At 41.8% G+C, this 24,719-nt stretch overlaps 1 protein-coding gene across 1 annotated transcript in view; it reads right to left on the reverse strand.

The window, feature by feature from the left end:
- Positions 1 to 10,999: 10,999 nt before the first annotated feature.
- LOC149463628 (sodium-dependent phosphate transport protein 2C-like) overlaps positions 11,000 to 24,719 on the reverse strand; it is a 29,985-nt gene continuing 16,265 nt past the window's right edge. The window contains exons 11-13 of the mRNA XM_089675208.1: positions 17,891 to 18,007; positions 14,866 to 14,990; positions 11,000 to 12,332 (exon numbers count right to left, since the gene is read on the reverse strand). Coding sequence (XP_089531334.1) covers positions 11,820 to 12,332; positions 14,866 to 14,990; positions 17,891 to 18,007 — 755 coding nt within the window. The 3' untranslated portion in view covers positions 11,000 to 11,819. The remainder of the gene's footprint in view (positions 12,333 to 14,865; positions 14,991 to 17,890; positions 18,008 to 24,719) is intronic.

Raw genomic sequence — 24,719 nt, forward strand, 5'->3', positions numbered from 1 at the left:
AGAGTTAACCGGTATTGAATTTAGAAATACGCAGGTTAAAGAGTGACAATGATGAAGTTACTGTATTCAGAAGTATGCAGGTTAAAGAGTGACAAGGATGCTTGTAGAACACGGTAGTTAGCACTAGAATAATCACTGATGGCAATGAATGCAAAACACTTGCAGAATAAGTACACCAAGACTTGCAATAAAAGGTGCAATAAAACTTGTAGCATTAGGGACAGCAACTCTCGCGGTAATAGGTGCAATTCACTTTCAGTAACAAGCGCAGTAATAGTTCCAGGTAGAGTGCTGGTACAGTCCTTAATGGCACAGGTGAAGATAAGCAGTGCAGATAAGCCGGCTTAAACTGGAATGTCACAGCACAGCTAATCAGTGGTACAGTATATCTATGGGCACAGTAAGTCACAGCACAAGCAAGGCCTATTTTACTAGAGCAGCATCTGCTGGAGGGGTGGCTGATTGGCAGGGCAGAAAGCAATGGCAGAATGCAGAGGAGATAGGAAGGTCTGCAGTGGCAAGTCTGGAGACTTGGGTCTTGAGGTGTCTTGTGGTACCCCCACGCCTGTCCTCCTTCCACAGGAATTTTCTGCTAACTCTCAATTTCTCTCCCTGATAGAGCTAGGTCCTGTCCCAACACAAACCACTAGCAACAAACATGCCGAACCTCACCAGGGCTCCCTATTAAAAAGGGCTACTCCAACCAAGCTGGCCAAGGAAAGTTGTCAGGGATGGCAGTGTCCAGTTGGACAGCTGCTCTCCTTGTGACGCCTACAGAGGCTGCAGAAGAAAAACATCTGTCGGAATCTCCACTCCATAAACATAGTTACAAGACGCCTTCTGCTGAATGGAGTAAGAACTGTATCTGCCAACAAAGGGGCCACAGTTTAACATTTGTCCAGGGCTCCGATTTATCTAAATCCAGCCCTGCCAACATAACTGTAAAGCAAAATAGTAATATAAGATGGAATTAATCCTGACACTCCCTTATCGCATGAAAACTCAAAAATTTGCTGGGACAAACATAAATGAAACCCAACTTCCTACAGTGCTAGTTGGCCACCTGTCATGTTGATCTTCTGCCTTTAAAACGTCTTGCGTCACTGAGCCAGGTCAAGTATGCAGATCTGGAACATTTGCTTTGAAGCAACAGAAGCATGAAGACTGACATTTCTGGCCTGCTTCTGAAAATGCTGGTTGCCTGGGTATGTCTGGTTTAAGTACTTTGAACCACAGACACAGGAGAAGCATGCAGCAAGCAGACGGCAAGTTAATATTCCTTATCTCTGTGATTGCTCTAATCTCTCAGAAAGTAATGAAGGCAAAGCTTCAGTTTGACAGTCAGACAGTTAGCATTTCTAGAAGGGGAGATCAGCTACAGAAGCCCCATATTTTGCTCATAACTGGTTTCTTTAACCTAGAAAGCTTACTGGTTGAATGCATATAATTTAGCATGTGTGCATTGCGGCATTGCTTATTTTAGGTGAGTCAGATGTATTCCTTCTATTATCTTCCATAGTTAAAGTAAGATATTTTTACAGCAATTTACTGGGGCCTATTGGCCATTTATAGCTACATTCTTTGGTTAGCTTTTAAGACAAAAAATATCAAGTTAATAAACATAAGTAATGAATCAACCATTAAATGTGAAAGAGAGTTGGATATATGGCTTTGTGGCTTGTGAACAGCAGTGTATGTCAGAGCCTTGAACTGCATCATGAACTCCACTGTAAATCTCCAATTTATTGCTGGAGAGGGTAGACAATGGCTGATAGTAACAGCAGGAAAGTTCCATCACCATTAAAACGCTAACAGATGGGTTCAACAACAATTTTCTAGGAATTAAAAGATACACTTAGAATGGCAGGTGCATAGACACAGGGTGAGCTAATCGTTCCGCTCTGTTTGGGCCCCCACTAAGCAACAGAAAGAACTGCTAACCTTTGCAAGTCTGCTGACAACTTAAGGTGAACTCCAGGCAGCTATTAAAAAACTCCAATAATTGCAGTTATGCATTTATTAAACGTAATTCAACGTACGAGGGGCCTTCAGGTCAAACCATGACTTTTCATTTTACAGGTATAAAAAGGGATGTTAGCGTGATGGTACTACACGTAGTAGTAAGTGGTACATGTGTCCTATTACTGATAGGCAGTGCACATGTCCTGGGCCAGTTCAAGATGGCAGACAACAGTGTTAGCGTGTGCATTGAACAGCGTGTGGGGATGACGTTTCTTGTGAACGAAGGCGTAAAACCTGCAGATGTCTACAGACGACTTCAAGCACAGTACGGTGATGAGATGCTCAGTCGAAGACATTTGAATGGTGTAAGTGTTTCAAAGATGGCCATACATCCATCAGTGACGATCCTAGTCATGGTGGTTCCCAGCCCATAGCAGTCATTCCTATGAACATTCAGCATGTGGAATGCCTGATCCTGGATAATCGACACATAACCTGTCGTGAAATTGCACAAGAGATGAATCTTTCTGTGGAAAAAGTGAACACAATGATGATGAAGTGAAGCAGGCTGTCCTAGGATGGTTCACGCGCACTGAAAAATCTTTCTATACCAAAGCTATATTTATTTATTATAGGTACTTATATAGCGCTGTCAATTTACGCAGCGATTTACATATACTGTATATTGCACATTCACATTGGTTCCTGCCCTCAAGGAGCTCACAATCTAAGGTTTCTACTTATATTTTAAATAAACTAGTGTAACTACCTGAATTTGAGTTGAGTTCATCCTCTTGTAATCGGAGGATCTGAGCCATGGACATCACTGGGAAAGCAACTACAATTCCCAGTGATACCCGAGAGCAGATGGGTCTGATAAAAGGAAAGCCTGGGAAGGAGCAGGGTGGTTGGAGAGCATGTCAACCATAGAGAGGATGGGAGAAGGAGTGCTGTGCCGAGTTTTGCCAGATGCTGCTGTATCCTGAACCGGATGGCTGGACCGAGCTGAGCCTGCTGTGCCATCTATGCACACCCTAACATTCTACTGCTGCAATTGTACACACCTTAACATCTTACTATTACAACTGTGCATAACCTGACATCTTACTGCTGCAATTGGGTCTGACTTTGTCAAAAGTACTTAACTGCATCTAAAGAATCCCCTCCCTTGCTAACTCAGCTTCTCATGTGCAGTATCTTAACACCCAGTCTATAGACACACCCTTATCTTCCTGCGCGCCAATGTCTCTAAAGGGCCCCAACGTAGCTGGCCTAAATGTAGCCCTTTTGTTTGAGACTTTTTATGTGGCATAGTTGATTCATGTTGTTTTTTTTTTTTGGTCACTTGGGGCGATTCATCTCATGTGGAAAGCTACTGTTTATGCCCTTTGAATCACTGTTTATGCTGAAATCTGGAGCTCCCTGTAAAGGACTTGGTGAAGCTAATTGTGCATTCATTATTGTGTACATGCTAGTTGACTATCATGCCAATATACTCTGTGATACATTTATGACTTTAACCTGGCAATACAGTCTGTTATTCCTTTTTTTAGATTTGTGAGCCTAATTATTGTGTGCTTACTGAGGTTTACAGAAAGGTATCCTGGTGGTTTCAGTGAGGTTGAGTCCTCACATAGGGCTGGGCAAGAGCAGAGGCCCTAAATCTGCCAGCGTCTCCTGCAGGGGTAGCATTACATATGTAATTTATCTGTGTATTTTGCTGTTTGCCTGGAGTTAATTTCTGAGAACACAAATTCCTGAGTTTCTATTGCTCACTTCTTTTTTTTTATAAGTGCAGGTTTCAGAGCTATCAGCCTGATTTTGGAGTTTGTATTCAGTGTGTGACTGACCTGGAACTAAGACACAACCAGTGAAATCTGAATAACATGAACCTACTTTCTGTAAATTGTTCAGCCTGGGTTCACATACATGCGGTGCGGTATATCGCATGTTATTCACACAGGAACTGCACTGCATCGCTGTGCAAATCATGTGCGATTTGTGTGCGGTGCGATTGGAGCCATACATTTTGTATGGCTCTAATTGCACTGCACCCACACCAAAAATGGGCAGGACCCTTTTTTGGGGCCGCACTAGAATCGGATGGCATGGGTATTCACACCTATGTGATCCGATTCTGCACAGCGCACCACCATTTGCGGACTGCTTTCGGGGTGTTGTTATCTTAACATACACACCTGCAGCAGTTCGCATGAACGGGGTGCAATTCTGATATGGTGCGGAATTCGCACAGAAAACGCTGCAAATTCCAGACCGCATCAGTGTGAACCAAGGCTCAAGGTCACTGATTTACTAGATAGTTGTGGTGTTCATGGCCTATCGATGTCACTACTTACAGTTGTTACGTGTATAATGCTCAATACTCTGTACAACTGAGTCCCAATTCCTGTTCCAGTTATGATATATGATATCATATATCATATATACATATATATATATATATATATGATATATATGATATGAAGATTGCACATGGTCTATGGATACCTGAACTTGTTAATAAAGCATTGTATAACTGCTACCTCCCAGGCTACAGGGACACAACAGCAGAGAAGCCAGGATCAACATGACAGACCCAAAGCCTTCACCTTATACAGGTGAACAATAGATGCTCCCATATGTTTTCCCTAACAAGTGCTGGCTTGATCTGCCTGATTGTTTTACGGATTACAAGGTTGTTGAAGAGCGTTCCAACTTTCAAGCAAGCTTTTTTTTGTGGTCTTGTTAAGACTAGGTTGGATTTTCCAAATAAGTTGGGCTGTTCTTTTATTTCAGGAGAGTGAAGGGTCCATAGAACCCTGTGTGCTGCTATAAGTGCCAGCTGAGGATCACAGAGGGAGTTTGGCATTTAGCAGGCCTGTTGCTCTTGGGGGATGTCTGCTCATCTACATATGTTTTTATTTTTATCTCTTTTCTGGGGTACCAACTTTCTATATTTTGTAAAAATTAGGAGTAGTTCATATATTTTTCAGCCTTGGATGCCCTCACAAACATGTTGCATTATTGATCCATATACCCCAGCCCCAAAACCTGGTAAAGAGTGCATTAGGATATATACTTGCTAAGTCACATGGCCCTACCTTGTGGCACACAAAAGTCTGATGTTCTTTCATAAAAATGTGTGTGCCTCAGATGGACATTTTGGCATCTTATTCTCCATTCCCTTTCCATGACTTCTCTCACCCTGAATCCCCTTTTGCACAAGATGGATCAAAAATATGCTGAAGGATGGTTCGGCATGGTCACTCTGTAGCAATGTGGTCAGTCTGGTTCTAGTAGGATTGTATGGCTTTTGTAGCTTTATGATGTGTCTCTAGCAGCATGATATGACTATGTTGGAATGTCCTGGCTGTAATGTAAAGCTTGTCTTTGGGGATATGCAACTTCAGAACATGATAAAAAAATGTGTGGCTACATTTCCCTGATTATTGAACATGGTTTAAAGAAACATATTCAACACAAATATGCCACAGTCAATGTATTTACAAAATACTCCTTTTATACAGTACCACAAGCTTCAAAGACACAAGTAAACTTCAAGACAAAATATATTTATTAAAATATGAAACTTGTCCTCTACTTTTGCATATAGAATATAGAAATAGAGCTAATTCTTTGTCTTAGCGCCATTCTACTCTAATACCCAGACATGTTCTAGATCCATAAATCCTCCTACCTGCAATTTTTATGCTCTGAGAGCATGGCGAGAGCTAATTATGCATGTGAAATACTTAATCTGTCAAATGACTTGTAATTCTGTTTAGCCAGTCTTGTGATTTACACACCTCTGCTAGACAGTGCAGCCAGGAGTCAGGCCTGCCTAAGCACCTAAGGGAGTCGGAGAAAGGTGGTATCTATAGGAGCAAGCCACATTTGGCACCAAAGGAAGTCAGGTTTAGGCACAGAGGGCAGAATAAGACATGACTATTACCTACTGGAGTAAGGAAAAGGCAGGCTTGGATACTATAGGAGTCAGGTTCAGCTTAGAGAGAATTGACACCTATGGAATGAACTCTTAGGCACAGCTGCCCATGGAAGTCAGGCTGGTAAAATTGACACCTATGGGAATCAGGCTCAGCTTAGACATAGTTGGCACCTATGGCAGTACATATCAGGCACAGTTTAAAGCTATGGGTATCAGGCTCTGCTCAGGCACACTTGGCACCTATGGGAGTCAGGCTCAGTTCAGACACATTTGGCACTTATGGGAACTTAGATGCAGATGGTGCATATAAAAGTCATGCTCAGCTACGACAAAGTTGGCTCATATCAGAATCAGGCTCTGGCAAAGTTGGCATCTATTGAGGTCAGGCTCCGCTTGGGCATGGTTGACACCTATGGAAGTCAGGCTCCAGCACAGTTGGCAAATATGATAATAAAATGAAATCTTTCCAGCACCCTGAAATTGCCTGGATCCATGGGTCCCCAGAATAATGTTCAAATCCTGGGACAGTACGATAGGATCTGAGACAGTTGACATGTATTTATATGGAGGGCACTCACCTGGATTTTTTTCCACTATGATAGCATGGTCCTAATAGTCAGGAAAATAGCTGCTGTAGTTATTTACAAAACTCTGCCAGATAATACAGTAAGGCAGGTGACAGGCAGATAGTAATTATTATTAATATTATACAGTATTTATATAGCACCAAAAGGTTTGCTCAGCGCTGTACATTATAGTGGGGGACAGTACATGAGACAAGACAGTAACAAAACAATACACGAGGGGTTCGAGGGCCCTGCTCTTTTGAGCTTACAATCTAGGAGGGAGGGGATAGTGGTACAGGAGGAAGTGGCTGTGGGGGATGGAGTGGTAGGAGGAGTGGAGGAGATTGGCTGTTAGGTGAGGTTGGGGTAGGCTTCCCTGAAGAGATGGGTTTTCAGGGTGCACCTAAAGGTCAGGAGGGTAGGTGACAGTCTGATGGATTGGGTTAGTGAATTCCAGAGGATGGGGGAAGTCCTGGAGAAGTCCTGCAGTTGGGCGTGGGAGGAGGAGACCAGGGAGCTAGAAAGTAGGAGGTCTTGTGAGGAGCGAAGGGTACGGGTTGGGTGGTATTTGGGTATCAGGTCGGTGAGGTAGTTTGGGGCAGCGTTATGAATGGCTTTGTATGTCAATGTTAGTAGTTTGAATTTAATGCGTTGGGAAATCGGAAGCCAGTGGAGGGAATGACAGAGGGGGTGGCAGAAGCGGAGCGGTTGGTAAGGTGGATGAGTCTGGCCACTGAGTTCAGGATAGACTGAAGCGGGGATAGCCTGTGTTGGGGTAGGCCGGTGAGAAAGGAGTTGCAGTAGTCCAGACGTGAGATAATAAGGGAGGGAACAAGTTGTTTAGTAGTGTCTGGGGTTAGGAACATACGTATTTTGGAGATGTTGCAGAGGTGGAGCCTGCATGAGTTTGAGTCTAGAGCGACACTTAGGACTTTGGCTTGTGGGGTGGGACTGATGGTGGCATTGTTGGTCGTGATGGAGAGAATGGGGGGGGGGCGTGGGGGAAAATTAGGAGCTCGGTTTTGGAAAGGTTCAATATGAGGAAATGGAGCGACATCCAGTCTGATATGTCGTTCAGTAGGTGGGTGATACGGGCGAAGACTGAAGGGGTGAGGTGAGGGGTGGAGAGGTAAATTTGTGTGTCATTGGCGTAGAGGTGATAGTTGAAGCCGTGGGAGTGTATCAGTTTGCCGAGGGAGGAGGTGTAGATGGAGAAGAGAAGGGGCCTGAGGACAGAGCCTTGGGGGACCCCAACAGAGAGGGGGAGAGAGGGGGAGGTGGTAGCGTTATAGGTAACGCTGAAGGAATGTTGGGATAGATAGGAGGAGAGCCAGGAGAGAGCGGAGTCTCTGATGCCAAGGGAGTGTAGTTTATTAATGAGGAGGGGGTGGTCAACTGTGTCGAAGGCTGCGGAGAGGTCGAGGAGTAGGAGGACTGAGTAGTGGTCATTAGCTTTGGCGGTTAGCAGGTCGTTAGTGATTTTGAGGAGGGCAGATTCGGTGGAGTGTAGGGGACAGAAGCCAGCCTGTAGTGTATCAAGGAGGTTGTTGTCAGTGAGGTGGGAGCTTAGGCGATTGTAGACTAAGCGCTCAAGGAGCTTGGATGTAAATGGCAGCAGGGAGATGGGTCTAAGGTTGTTCAGGTCGGTGGGGTCCAGGGAAGGTTTTTTGAGTATGGGGGTGATGTGCGCGTGCTTTAGGGGGGAGGGGAATGCGCCAGTAGAGAAGGAGAGATTGAAGATGTGGGTGAGGGAGCGTAGGATGGAGGAGGAGGGTGACCGGAGTTGTGTGGGGACAGGGTCAAGGGGGCAAGTGGTGAGGAGTAGTAATGCTAAAGTAGGAGTGGCTGACCAATATCACATATCCATATTGCAGGTAAAACAGAAAACATAGATTTGTATATCACTGTTTTCTGAAACTCAACTTTAAATTTATTTATATGTGCAGTGCACCCCCTAAATAGCCGCTGGTGAACTCGGTCCTATTTTCCCCTTTGTAGCACACACAGCCAGGCACACAGCATTTTCTTCATTTTTCCACTGGCTCAGAAAACAGTCTAGGGGATTTTATGGGAACAGATGAACTTGGATATCAGTAGGGAGCATGGGAAACTGTGAAACTGTATAACTTGAGGACTCTTGAACTCCTGACTGCACTGTACAAACTGATGGCTGCACTGCATAAATTGCTGGCTACACTGCATCTCTAGGCTGACTGTGACTTGTACTCAAAAGCTACACATTCTGCAGTACAGGGGTCATGTACTCACCTAGCCACAGGATCTTCATTTACCTTCTGCCAATATCCACCAGGCTCTGAGGGAGATGTAGACTTACACCGCCTCCAGACGGCTTGAACACTTTTCCACAAATTCTTCCAGGCTCTTTGTCGTGAGCTTTCTCCTGACCCAACTGGATCTTTTGACTAGGACTTGCAAAGTCCTGAAGACCTCTGTGTCTTCAGGCTGGCTTCCTCACAGACTTTTGACCCAGAGGCAGAAGCCATGCACAAGGGTCACCTCCTGTAGAACTGGACCCAGGAACACTCTGCCTCTGCTGCTCAGGCCTCAGATTACTTATGTAGTCTCCCTCCACCTTCTGGGCACACCTCCCTAGGGATTGGCTGGAGTTCCTCTAGAAGACAGGGGGGAAATAGCAGAGCAACAGCCTGTGAAACAATGAGCAGCCCTAAGCAATCAACCCCTGTTCCACTGCTTACAGAAGAACTAAACTAACATCCTACTCTAAACTAGGAGGGTGCTATATATGCTATGGCTGCTGTGCCTGGGCAGGAAAGGCTCATACCATGGTCTCCTCCTCTAAATTTACATCTTAATAAAGTGGAGTTCCTGGCGTTTTTATGTTTATTAAAAATCAGCAGCCACAAAAACTGTAGCTGCTGACTTTTAATAAACACACACTTACCTATCTCGGGGTCCAGCGATGTACTCACCCGTGCAGTCCCTTCTCTCCTTCTGTCCTGCACGGCGCCAGCATCTCTACTGTGGGCACCAGGCTGTGACAGCTTGCGGCTTCACAGCCTGGTGCCCACTGCACATGCGCAGGTCATGCTGCGCCGTGCCTCCTGATTGGTCCGGCAGTCTCCTGGGACCCGTAAAAGCTCCCAGGAGCAAGGAGGGGGCAGAATTTCCAGTTCAGTTCGCCTCGGCGAACTGAGCCAGAAGTGGGAGCTGGTACCTGTCAAAACCAGGTACCCTCTCCTTCCCAAAAGGTGCCAAATATGGAGGGGGGGGGAGGCAAATAAGCGGAGCTTCCACTTTTGAGTGGAACTCCGCTTTAAGTTATGTCAGAATTATTCTAACCTAGTAACAAATGACCTTTAATCACTCAGAATTGCTTGCAATGATCCAAGTCTCTGTCTGACTAGTTACTAAGAATTGCCAACTATTTATTATGCTATTAGTATACTAATACTATTAATATTATATATACTTTTAAATATATTTTTACCTCTTCTGTCAGTTTCTCACCACTTGCAATGAACCATCCATTGAAGCTAAAAGTTACGCACTGGACGGATATTTAAAAAATTTAATTTATTGAAGTATTTTTTTTTTTAATCATTAAGTGTATTTTAAATGCAACTAGTGTACATACCTGAATTTTACCTGATATTGGCCTTTTGGAATCTCTTATGCATCAGCATTGTGTACAGGATAAGAGGAAAAGCAGTATTTACAGGTGTGCTGCATTCACACGTACTAACAAGAAACATGCTGATTGAAGAATAGTGCAGAGAGATTACCTCATCAGTCTATTGCTGCTTCTTTACTATGCAATTTTGGGCAGAAGGGAAAGGGGCTGGCTGGAATGAGAGATACATGTGTTGCAGCACAAAATTCAGGTTATCATACTAGCCATGATGTGTGGCAGGGCTGTATAAATCTATGTATATAACTTCAGGCAAGTATAGAAAGATCACCATTTAATTGAATCAAGTATTGCTTTTTTACAATATACTTTAAATGCAGCAATTCTGAGTGCCAAAATCTCTCTAAATCTTTTCAGACTGGGAGCTGCAACCCTCTAGCCAATAAGGTTCTAATACACTGCAGAGAGCTGTCAGTCTATCATAGAGTGGCCTGCTAACTGGAGGAGAAAGCAGCCAGAGTGATGACATTCTCATTGTGGTGATACCAGTGCCAGGACAAGGTCATTGAAGTCGAACTGCACCCCCCTTCATTATGTGCAAGCTAAGGAGATGCTTCCCCCAGCAATCATCAACTTGTCAAAATGCCTTGTATCAGAACGAGATCACTGGTGCCCATCCATACAGTAAACCTCTGCGCCTAGGGCAGCCGTCCCTCTTGCCCACCCCATGTCCTGACCCTGGGTGATGCTCCTTCACTATGCAAGCACCCAGCTTGGGGATGATCAATGATCCAGCTATATTGCTTTACTGCAGTGAAGAAAAGTGAATCACCCATAATGCTCTGCTGACCGGCAAGAATGTCTGGACCACTCTAACTCCGCTCTATAGACATAAATAATTGTGAAACGTTCATATAGCTTTTTTTCCAGTGTTATTTTTATTTATGTAATGTTTGAAAGCAATCTATGTCAATCTAAGGCTCTTAGAGTGACAGATGTAGCATACTGTGCAAAAAGTTAGTGAACTGTTAAAACACTGACAATAAATTACCTTTTACATGCTGCGCACAAATGGATGAATGTGTTCTACAGCAACATACGTTATTAAGCTTACCATTGGAAAGCCGTTTTCTATCCCCCACTGGCTAGCACAGAAGTGGAGTTCATAGCTTGCAATCAGAAGTTGTTTTCTAACACAAGGTCCTCATACAAATCAACATGAACCATTTTTACAGAGAACCACAGCTCATATTACCTTTGACTGATTCCCTAGGCTAATATAGATGGAATTACCAAAACTGTTCTGAAAAACCTGAGATTACTGGCTCATTTGGTTTGAGATTGACCAGTACAGTATGACTTCCATCTAGGAGCTATCCTTAATTTAGTTGGCTTTAAATAAACTTAAGACTACTTTCTGCAGGAAGGAAAGAACCGGCTCTCATGCCAGCCTTGCATAGACTGCAATGAAGACCTTTAAATAATAACAGTTGGCCCCTGGTGGGGTATTAAGAGAATATACCAGTTTAACATGATCAGCTCCAACCACAGGTCACAGTTGACTTTTTGGCCTTTCTGTCCTAGAACAGAGCACCATATTATGTACTAAAAAAACATGAATTAATATTAAAATACAAAATAAAGTGTTTTCTTTCACATAAATAATTGAGGGTAGGGCTGGTGAAAAGAGGGTTTATGAGTCCATATAGATCCACAGGGGTGTAAGGCTGCACCCTCATAGATCTTGGGATTGAACAAAGTCTGGATTGTCATAGCAGTAAGTCTCAAGGGATGGAGAATCCTTCACGGGAAGAGGTTCTTTTGACTTTTCTTCCTCTTCTGTGTGCCGAGAGCACTTCTTACAACAGCATCCACACATGGTGAAGAAAAGATTGTCCCAGGGTGCCAATGAGTGTAGCCAGATAGGTAGGAAATCCCAGTTTCTCAGGAAAGATGGTAAACATTTTGGCAATTTCTTCTGAAGAACACTGATGATTATAACTGCAGCAATGATCACCAGAATTGGACCACCGACAGCAGCCAGCACAATCCATCCAGCCATAGATAGGCCAAAAACAGCCAGGGGTATAATAAGGAAGGTCGAGAGGAGGTATAGAATTGCAAACCAACGGTATTTTGCTGTAATATCTCCAAATTTTTTGGCTATGTGGATCGGTAAACGAAGGTATGGTACAACATACCAGAGAATAATGCCAGAGAGATTGAAGAAAAGGTGAATGAATGCCACCTAGAATAAAGAAGAAGAGGGTTAATTTATTATTGAGACAATAAGAGTAGAATCAACGTTTGTAATGTTTTATTACAAACTGCATAATTCATTTCATCAACGTTATCTGTCTTGTTAGCTAATAACTGATCAGTGTTCAGTACTTGGGAGGTTGATTGGGGACATTTGAGATATCCATGTCATTATCTCCTGTGCTAAAGTTCACAAATAAGTCTTTGGAAGTACAAATTGTAATATACTTTGGTTAGTAGCCGGAAAGTTTACAATAACACTGCAATTGAACAATTGCTTTGAAATTTACTCTAGAGGATGACTACTAAAGAATTTTAGGTTTTCAATTACTCATAAAATTTGAGGTATTAGGTGAATTATGATTTAGTACTTAGGTCTTCAAAAAAATTCATATCTTTTTCCATAAGCGTAAAGTTGTAATAAAGGCAAAATCACAAATGAACATATATGGTGTAGTCTTATGGTTAAGACGAGCCATTTAACACTCAGGGGTGCAAACAATAGTCAGCTTTTCTTTATTTGTGTAAAAACTTTATCCCAAAAGGAAAAAAAGGTTTCTGTAACTATTTTAACCACCTTCCGCCCGCCCTATAGTACAAAGACGGGCGCAAGGTGGTTCTCTCGTTCTGATAGGACGTCACATGACGTCCTACCACTCTCACTGCGCATGTGCGGCTCAGGGAGCGCGCAGCGTGGTGATTGCCGGTGCGCTGTGTCCTTCGGACACAGCGGATCACGGAAAGAGCCAAAGATGTCGGCTCGGTCATGTGATCAGCTGTGTCCAATCACAGCTGATCACATGTAAACACGGAAATGCCGGTTATCGGCATTTCTCTCCTCTCGAGCTGTCACGCTGACAGCTCGAGAGGAGAGGAGAGCCGGTAATCGGCTTTCCGCGAAGGGGACATGTATGATCAGTGTGCCCTGATGATCAGTGTGGCCCCAGAAGTGCCACCTGTCAGTGCTCATCAGTGCCACGTGCCAGTGCCCATCAGTGCCATGTGCCAGTGCCCATCAGTGCCACATCAATACCACATATCAGTGCATACCAGTGCAGATCAATGCCACATATCAGTGCCCATCTGAGCTGCCTTTCAATGTCACCCATCAGTGCCAGTCAGTGCCACCTATCAATGCCAATCAGTGCCACCTATCAGTGCTGCCAATCAGTGCCACCGATCAGTGCCAGTCAGTGTCGCCTATCAGTGCGCATCAGTGCCAGTCAGTGCTGCCTATCAGTGCCAGTCAGTGCCGCCTATAAGTGCCAGTCAGTGCTGCCTAACAGTGCCAGTCAGTGCCGCCTATCAGTGCCAGTCAGTGCCGCCTATCAGTGCCAGTCAGTGCTGCCTATCAGTGCCATATATCAGTGCCATGTATCAGTGTCATGTATCAGTGCTGCTTTTCAGTGCCATCAGTGATGCCTGTCAATGCCCATCAGTGCAACCTACCAGTGCCTCCTCATCAGTGCCACCTATCAGTGTCCATCAGTGCAGGCTATCAGTGCCCATCACTGCAGCCTCATTAGCGCACATCAGTGAAGGAGAAAAATCACTTATTTACATAATTGTATAACAAAAAGTAAGAAAAAATGTTTTTTTTTCCCCAAAATTTTCAGTGGTTTTTGGTTTGTTTAAGAAAAAATAAAAATCCCAGAGGTGATTAAATCCCACAGGTGATCACCAAAAGAAAGCTCTATCTGCCTCAAAAAAATGATAAAACTTTCATATGGATAGTGTTGCATGACCGCGCAATTGTCATTCAAAGTGTGACAGCGCTGAAAGCTGGAAATTGGCCTTGCAGGAAGGGGGTATAAGTGCCCTGTAGGCTAGTGGGTAAAAGGTATTCGATGGACTTAGGCTTTAGTCACTTATGTAAAGTCCTTCTAAATCTTTTTGTCCACCTAGCACAACCCTTTCCAGACAATGCAGCTGTCCAAAGGTGACTCTAGTGCTCCTTCAAATATAGAAGAGTCGCCCTATGATAGAAAGTGTGTTATTGTCTGGATCATGCAGCCACTACATTTAAAGTGGTTCTAAAGGCTCAAGTTTTTTTACCTTCATGTATTCTATGCATCAAGGTAAAAAAACCTTCTGTATGCAGTGCTCCCCCCAGTCCTGCCAATCCTTACCTGTGTCCCCCCTGATCCAGCGACATTCTTAACAGCCTCTGCTGTCTGGGGACTCTTCCTCCTCATTGGCTGAGCCACCTAACGTTCCAGGCATCTGTGTGGATCCTGACTGTAAAGTTGGGATCTTTCCCAAACTTGCACCAGCTGAGCGATGTCAGCCGTTGGCGGGCTAAAGCCCACTGGTTCTCAGGTGTGCAGAACGAACTGCACTCCTGTGATCCATAGGAGAAGTCTAGCCAAAATAGCTTTGGCTATACTTCTCCTTTAACCTGAATAAAACAAAAACATTGAAATTACTCTACATTTCTTTTAACATTTCGACAAGTACTTTCTACTAATTTTAGCAGCCTTTTAAATACCTCAGAACAAGTAAGGAATTACAAGACATCATACCTGCACTGATTCACTTAGGGATACCGCGGGGCTGGCTAAGGCCGCTAAAACAGCTGTAGTGGTGGTGCCAATATTAGATCCAAGGAACAGAGGATAAGCTCTTTTCATGCTGATTACACCAACGCCTGCAAAAATTAGACACTTATTATAAAACATTTCCTACCGAATTGTATGTATGTAAAGTATGTTTAGCAAATGTGACAACATCTGTATATTACCCATCTCTGTAGCAACTTAAAAAGAATTAACATTTGCAGTTGACACATTCAAGGTACAAGTAATATTATCATGCTGGAGGTAAAGTTATAGATTTTACACTGCAGTGTCGTCAGGTAGGTATGGCCAGTATGGCCTGTGTATGAACTATATGTCTAAATAAAAATAAATAAATATATATATATATATATATATATATATATATTTATATATATATATATAAATATATATATTTATTCATTTATACACAGTGCATACAGTATATATATATATATATATATATATATATATACATACTGTGTATATATATGTATGTGTATATATATATATATATATATATATATACAGTATATAATATAAATTATACACGAATCCAGGGTTGGGACCTGAATGAGAAATATATGACTTCATTGTTTGGGGTTATTGTTCCTTTATTGGGGCTAATAAAAGAGACAGTGTGGAATACTCAGGGATTCTCACTCATGCAGGGTAAAGAATTTCAGGGTAATCCATTGAGAAATAGGAAGGCTGATTTGTAATTTGATTATTAAAGTGGTTGTAAAGTCCCCACTGTTTACTTGTACCTACAGCTAAGCCTAAAATAAGGCTGTTATACTTTGCTTTGGCAAATCAGTGTTTTGTTATTGTAGATTGCTATATTGACAGGGGCCTTATTTCAAATAGTTTGTGAGCTAGGTCCTTTATTTCCTATAATATAGGTCTTTTTTTGTATTGACACATCCATCTATACATGTGTGTGTATGTTATGTAATAAGATAATTGCATTCACACAGAGATAAAAATGATATCCAACAACTGTATAGTACGGGTGTCGGCAACCTGCGGCTCCAGAGCCGCATGCGGCTCTTTTTCACCTTTGCTGCGGCTCCGGAGCACACTGCCCACCAGGTGACAGGCAGCCGCGGCTCGCGAGCCACATGCGGCCTCTTTACACACTTCAATGCGGCTCTTCTGTGTGCCGGGCGCCCGCTCCCCTCCCTCCTCTCGGGCGGCCGCCCCAAAAGTCAGGACTCTGCAGCTAGCCCAGCAATGGGCAAACTACGGCCCTGCGGACCTTTTAATCCGGCCCGCGGAGCGTGGCAAACATTGGCTGTCAGGATGTAGGTGGGGCAGCCAGGATGTAGGCGGGGCAGCGTGACGAACTCCTCTCCTCTCACAGTCCGCCCTGAAGACCGGAACGGCACGGGAACACGGCGAGAGGAACGCGCGGAGCAAAGGTAAGTGAATTGACACAATATGGGGAATGAATTACTATAGGGGGGATGAATTACTATATGGGGGATGAATTACTATGGGGGATGAATTACTATATGGGGGATGAATTACTATATGGAGGATGAATTACTATATGGGGGATGAATTACTATATGGGGGATGAATTACTATGGGGGATGAATTACTATATGGGGGATGAATTACTATGGGGGATGAATTACTATATGGGGGATGAATTACTATGGGGGATGAATTACTATATGGGGGATGAATTACTATATGAGGATGAATTACTATGGGGGATGAATTACTATATGGGGGATGTATTTTCAGTTTTAAAAATGTGGCTCTCAAAATAAATTTCAATCGTGGTTTTGGCGAGATTTGGCTCAGTTGAAAAAAAAGGTTGCCCACCACTGCATTAAGGTAAGAAACAATATATGCAGTGTTGGATTTGTTTTAAATGTTGCAATGGTTTTGCGGCTCCCAGTCTTTTTTTTCCCTTCGGAAATGGGTCCAAGTGGCTCTTTATGTCTTAAAGGTTGCAGACCCCTGGTATAGTATGTCTGACATGAAAATGTAAATGCAAATTTTAGCATTAGATACACTTCAAAGCGGAACTGTAGTCAGAAAATGAAGTCCTGCTAGATCACTTCATGCTGGCCCAGTGGTGCATCTAGATTTTGTGCTGCCCTAGGTATCTAAAAAATCCCCCTCCCCTGAAGAGGGGGAGAGAGAGATTTTTCCAGCACTCACCTTCACAGCTCCCCTGAATGAAACGAGCTGGCCATCGCTGGAGACATGATCAGGAAAGGCCGGTGTTGTACTTGTGCGGTGCACTCCGCCAGGTATAAATAAATGCTCGGGAACAACAGTCAGCCTCTGCCCGCACCCTTACACTGCCTCTCTCAGGTCCCATGTAGTACCTTGCCTGGTCCCCATCCTCAGTCACCTGTGTCTCTTCACCGCTGCCCCCCTGGAAAAATGCTGCCCAAGGCAAACATCTTGTTTACCTCGTGGAAGATACACCCCTGTGCTGGCCCCTTTTGCAGGTATAGCAATGTAAAACATTAAAAATAAATACCTACTGTACACTGTTTAAAATCCAGTAAAACACTGTCTCGCCCTGCTCTGCACATGCTCAGTTGCTCTCTATTTTTCAGCACTGTGCCGAAAATGTAGAGGCAGATCTGCTGACAGCCTAAAGATTTACTGCTGCTCAGGGGCTCTGGGCTTTAGCAAAATGGTAGCCCCCAGCAAGAAGAAACAGGAACAATGCTGGAGGCAATTTATAGCATACACTAATTTTGGTTGCATAACTATTAATGTGGAATGTTTTTCCATTGCTAAAGAACATTATTTTTTATTGTTCTGCCTGAAGCCAGATCTGAAATAGCATTATCATTGATGGTGCCAATCCTTACTGGCAGTACAGCCTGATTGGCACTCTTGGTAGAAGCGGTTAAGCTGATACAGCGGAATTCTGTAAATTTCACTCCAGTATTTTAAAGGAATACTACAAAAGCTTGGAAGGATAAATGTCATTTAATAAAAATTAATGAAAATTACTCACCCATCAGAGGTACAATAGCAGCAGTGAAAACGGAACTACTCTGGACCACAAATGTCATCACAGCACCAATGAGGATTGCCAAATATCCAGTGAGCCAGCTGAATGGGAATGGAAAGTCTGTGTGCAAATAGGTAAAAAAAAATTATATTTTTACTTAAATAAGCATGTGAACAGTATGCTGCATTGTAAAGTTATTGGTATTTTAATTAGTTAATGTGATAGATGTATGTGAGATTTTGAAACAGTACAACATTGTGTTTGACAATATTCAGAAAAATATTTGCAGCGCTACTTGTAGTAACTGCACCGGTTGTGGCAGCAGCACTTGTATCGATGGGTGGTGCATCATGGGCATTACGCCATAAATATGTATCACATTTTTTTATTGTGTAATGCTTTTTATTCGTCGGTAAATGTTTCTCTTTAGTTATCAAACAGATATTAGCAGCACAGTAAAGTGGTGACATCTTAATGACATCTAAGCGATACAGAGGTATTGCACTTAGTCACAATGAATTATAAAATGTGGTATGTTGTTTGAAAGTTTATGCTGGCTATTCAGATCTGAAAGGAAGACTGATTGGTTGCTGTAGGTAGAGACAGCATAGTACCATACCTAGAATGTATGTAGATGTTCTGTAGTGAGTTAGCTTCTACCTGTCACTTGCAGCCCCCTGCCCAGCTCTATTCCACTTACACTTTGAAAATGCTTTGTGGTTTGTCATTTGAATTAATTTTGATGTTTTTTTAAACAATTTTGTTGCATATTTTAATAATATTAAATCTTTACAGACAACAGGATTTAAAATCTGAATATAAAAAAGGGGGGGGGGGTGCAGCGCTACATAACTTAGCAAAATGATAAGTCAAACACAGATAATGAACAATAAAACAGTGACTATATGTTAATAAGGCCACTGAATGGTGGCTATGAAGTGAGGGAAGTGAAACAGTCCAATGGAGGAGTGCTCTTAAGATCCAGGATGATCCTCAGACGTCCAGTATTAGGAACCGTCAGGTACGCAATCTTTATGCGCATTTGTGTGAAATATCACCGGACCTCCTGTGTCATCATCCTGGTCTGGTCAGATCTGGTCAGCATATCCTCCCTTGCCTGGTACCCGGATAGATGCAGCTATTCCATGGATCTGGCTGGCTCCCACCAGAACTCAAATAAATAGAAAAGGCCACATAGTGTGATATCCTCAGGTATCTTTATTGTAGGCAAAGGATAGCAGGAAAACCAACATGCAAAGTATTACTGACCCAGATACAAATCAAAGATGGCCGCCGGGGCCCCTCGTGGTGCCGGCGGTGAGGCGTCCAACCTGCTGTAGCTCTCCCTGACGCGTTTCGAGCGAAGGCTCGTACTCATAGGGGTGCAGCTTACAGTGGTGGACGCAAATGACAATGTTTAAATACGAGCGATGGCGCATGCGCAATACGTCATGCGCCATCTTTCCTGTGCTGAATGTCCGCGCGACGGGCGCCATTTTATTGTAGCCCAACCCGATGGCGCATGCGCAAACGCCCTGTCATCGGGTACACGGAGACAACCAGCAGAAACGAATGCTATGAGCACCAGGGATGACTCAATCAAATGCTATAAGCACCAGAGATGATCCAATCAATAATTCAACGCTATAGATCACCTACGTGGAAACAAACCAAGATGATATAATTATGGGCAAGAACAAAGATGGATCTTGATTAACAGATCCAAAGTCATGTTATATAGCCCATGCTTATCACAACAACAATAATGCAAATATATAAATACTTCATATGAATAACTATATTCACATAAAAAATTAAAAAATTAAAAGATTATAATTCATGTGAGAGCCTGGTGGTCATGCATATATAAACGTTGGCAAATATATAAAGTCTGCCAAACATGAACATAAGCACATCATAAGTACCCATATATATAAATATTATATCTGAATACTAAAAAGCCAAAAATACATAAATCCACAGTATATATAATCAATGCAGATATAAAATAATACATACATCTATAGACCCGTCGGTCATTAGTGCATGCAGAAAGTTAGAATAATAAAACATTAAATATTAAAATTACCTGAATCACAAAAATATATCGTCAAAATGACAGAGGAATAAAGCCATATAATGTTAAGTGAAATACACACTAAGATCAATGGCAAAAATTCATATGTGTATATAGAAAGATATCTGGATAGTCCTAATCAGCTGTTATCAATAAAACTATTGATATCCAGTTCTATATTAAGTCCATTGGGGCGCATACAGTCCATCTGGAATATCCATTTTGTTTCCATTTGCGAGACTGCTCTTTTCTTATTTATGCCTCTCCAATGGGCTTGTACAGTATCAATACCTACAAACTGCAATGAAGATGGGTCCCTGTTATGATGGGTCCTGTAGTGTAATGATAAAGAATGATCTTTAAAGCCCTTCTTAATGTTGTTAACGTGTTCACGGAGTCTATCCCTAAGTCTTCTGATGGTGCGCCCAACGTACTGTTTTTTGCACGGACATTGCAAAAGATACACGACATTTTTGCTGTAGCATGATATAAAGTTATTAATTTTAAATGTCCTGCCAGTACTAGTTGATATAAAATTATCGACCCTCTTTTTCCTTTTGCCATTACAGGTGCAAATAATACACTTGTTGCATGGGAAGAAACCAGTAATATTATTCAAAAAGGAAGTGTTCCTAGGAGGGTCGATAATATTTGGGGCTATAAGATTTCTCAGAGATTGTGCTCTTCTATAGGTGATCTCAGGTCTATCAGGAAGAATATTAGTTAGCACTGGATCCGCCTTCAAAATCTTCCAGTTCTGATTAATGATTCTAGAAATCGTCCTGTATTGTCTAGAGAAAGTAGTAACAAAGGGACAGATTTTTTGTGACTTTTGTGAGGTATTGTTAGCAAGCAGAGAATCTCTATCCATATTACCTATCTCGTGCATAGTGCGGGTAAGACATATCTCATCGTATCCCTTTTCCAAGAATCTATTTTTTAATATAGATGCTTGTGACAGAAAAGTATCAACAGAGGTACAATTTCTTCTCAGCCTTAAGAATTGCCCTTTCGGTATGTTTGAAAGCCATAGTGGGTGATGACAACTGCTAATGGGAATGTATCCGTTCCGATCTGTTCCTTTGAAGAAGGAAGAGGTTATTAGGGTACCCTCTTGGTTCATTAATGTCAGATCCAAGAAATTCACACTAGTCTTACTGTAATCAAAGGTTAATTTAATATTTAAGGTGTTGTTGTTAAGGGTACCGAAAAAATTAACCAATGTTTGTTCATCTCCTTTCCAAATAAGCAGTATATCATCGATATATCGCCTATAGAAATATAATTCTGGCCAATCCCTGGCATATATAATGTCCTCCTCCCATCTAGCCATGAACAAATTTGCCAGGCTTGGAGCGAATTTCGCTCCCATAGCCACGCCCCTAGTTTGTAGATAAAAATTACTATCATACCAAAAATAGTTTCTAGTCATAGCAAAATCCAGAAGGGTAAGTATAAGTTTTTTATGTAAAAGAGGCAGAGTAGATTCATTAAGATAAAAATCCACTGCTTGCATACCCTCTGTGTGGTCAATGCTCGTGTACAGAGAAGCCACATCAGCTGTAACTAGAAATGTATCATTATCAACACAAAGACCTTGGATATCTTGTAACACTTGTTTAGTGTCTCTCAGATAGGATGGCGTTTTCCGTACTAGCGGTTGTAGGAAATGATCTATGTATTGTCCTACTCGAGAACACAGAGATCCAATACCGCTTATGATAGGTCTACCGGGAGGGTTCTCTAGATTTTTATGTATTTTAGGGAGAATGTACATGACTGGTATCCTAGGAGCCGATGGACATAAGAACTCCTTCTCTTTCTTGTTTATCACATTATCCGAATAGCCTTTGGCAATAATGTTTTTAAGTGATTTTTTATATGTACTCAAAGGATTCTTTGGTAGACGGCAATATGTATCTACATCTCCAAGAATATTATATACTTCCTTATTGTAGCTATCTTTATTCATTAATACAACTCCTCCTCCTTTATCCGCAGGCCTTATGACTAGGTCTTTCTGGTCAAGGAGGGAGTTAATAGCTTTGGAAGTCCCATGATGATTTTTATGGTTCTTTACCTTCACAGCAGCTAAATCCTTCAGTACCGTTTCTTTAAAGGCATTGATATAACTATAATTTTGTGGGGGAGGATTGAATAGGGACGCATTCCTTAAGTTAGAATAGGTATTCATGCTAGTATTATTTCTAACGATAGGATTCGAATGAAAATATTTTTTCAAAGATATTGATCTTACAAATCTATGTATGTCAATATATGTATGAAATTTGTCCAATTTGTTATTTGGTGCAAATTTTAATCCTCTATCTAATAGGTCCAACTCTTGGGAAGTTAATACTTTCCCACTAAGATTGAAAATCCCCTTACCCTTTATAGTTTCCTCTTTTTTGGGTTTGTTTACCCTTTTGCCTCCCCTTTTTCCCCTGCTCAAACGTTTCTTTTGCGTGAGCTTTCCTGGTCTAAAAAATGAACCGGAGTGGGATTCCAATTCTCATTTTGATATGTGGAATGGTTAGTTGTAGGAGGATAATAGGTGTCATTTCTATATGGTGGGGCATATGGTGGCTGCCTAAATGGCTGCTGAGGTGTTCTAGGTGTAGGTGTCCTGAACTCGTCATGTCTATATGGGGCTCCATAATTCCTTCTCGGGGAGTTATAATTGCCATATCCTCTGTTATAATTATTGTTGGGGGGTCTATTACCCTGTTGTTGAAATGGTCTTTTAAATTGGTTATCCCTATAACCTTGATTGGGATACCACTCATAATTTCTTGAGCCTATATTGTCGTCTGACATTAGTCCTCAGTGGTTCAAAACGATTAGACGTGGGTATATTACTATTGTAAGTGACCCTAGTTTCCCCAGATGGCTGAGATTGGTGATGATATGTATGACGAGAATGATTAGGGACCTTCCCGCCTTTGTTATTTTTCTTTGGTTTAGATGTATATGAATTAGTCTCCATGGGTATAGGAGGCTCATTCATGGGTTCATCTAAGTCTGTTTGCCATTTAAAAACTTTATTTTCGGTATAGTCCCTATGATCACGTATGTATTTCTTACATTTTTTTGTCTTTTGTTCCTTTTCAGTATGTTCTAAAAATTGTTTAAGTTTCTCAGATTCTGATTGATAATCATTCCTATCTTTAAATGGAATGAGTTTCTCTCGTACTTTATTAATTTCCGTGTCTAGATAGATAATTTTCTTCTTTTTCCGTGTAATTAAAAACTTAAGTAGATCTAGCCCAGCCAAATTAAAATACTGTGACCATTCTACTATGCTGTTAGTGTCTCCTGTTTCAGGGGGGACATTCCATCTCAAGGACCGAGGGACCATTTGTTCCTTAATATATTTATCTAAAAAGGAAATATCCCACAATGTTCTAACCTCAGATGAGGTTAGGTTATGGAGCTGTGTAAATAGTCCCTTAATGTCATCAGATTCTTGTTCTATATTAAAAACATCATCAGATATTTTTGGTCTCATGGACCTTCTGGATTTCGCTATGACTAGAAACTATTTTTGGTATGATAGTAATTTTTATCTACAAACTAGGGGCGTGGCTATGGGAGCGAAATTCGCTCCAAGCCTGGCAAATTTGTTCATGGCTAGATGGGAGGAGGACATTATATATGCCAGGGATTGGCCAGAATTATATTTCTATAGGCGATATATCGATGATATACTGCTTATTTGGAAAGGAGATGAACAAACATTGGTTAATTTTTTCGGTACCCTTAACAACAACACCTTAAATATTAAATTAACCTTTGATTACAGTAAGACTAGTGTGAATTTCTTGGATCTGACATTAATGAACCAAGAGGGTACCCTAATAACCTCTTCCTTCTTCAAAGGAACAGATCGGAACGGATACATTCCCATTAGCAGTTGTCATCACCCACTATGGCTTTCAAACATACCGAAAGGGCAATTCTTAAGGCTGAGAAGAAATTGTACCTCTGTTGATACTTTTCTGTCACAAGCATCTATATTAAAAAATAGATTCTTGGAAAAGGGATACGATGAGATATGTCTTACCCGCACTATGCACGAGATAGGTAATATGGATAGAGATTCTCTGCTTGCTAACAATACCTCACAAAAGTCACAAAAAATCTGTCCCTTTGTTACTACTTTCTCTAGACAATACAGGACGATTTCTAGAATCATTAATCAGAACTGGAAGATTTTGAAGGCGGATCCAGTGCTAACTAATATTCTTCCTGATAGACCTGAGATCACCTATAGAAGAGCACAATCTCTGAGAAATCTTATAGCCCCAAATATTATCGACCCTCCTAGGAACACTTCCTTTTTGAATAATATTACTGGTTTCTTCCCATGCAACAAGTGTATTATTTGCACCTGTAATGGCAAAAGGAAAAAGAGGGTCGATAATTTTATATCAACTAGTACTGGCAGGACATTTAAAATTAATAACTTTATATCATGCTACAGCAAAAATGTCGTGTATCTTTTGCAATGTCCGTGCAAAAAACAGTACGTTGGGCGCACCATCAGAAGACTTAGGGATAGACTCCGTGAACACGTTAACAACATTAAGAAGGGCTTTAAAGATCATTCTTTATCATTACACTACAGGACCCATCATAACAGGGACCCATCTTCATTGCAGTTTGTAGGTATTGATACTGTACAAGCCCATTGGAGAGGCATAAATAAGAAAAGAGCAGTCTCGCAAATGGAAACAAAATGGATATTCCAGATGG

The sequence above is a fragment of the Staurois parvus genome, unplaced genomic scaffold (genome assembly GCF_062004578.1).
Source record: "Staurois parvus isolate SC_StPar_1 unplaced genomic scaffold, SC_StPar_1.0 ptg000154l, whole genome shotgun sequence".
Classification (NCBI taxonomy): Eukaryota; Metazoa; Chordata; class Amphibia; order Anura; family Ranidae; genus Staurois; species Staurois parvus.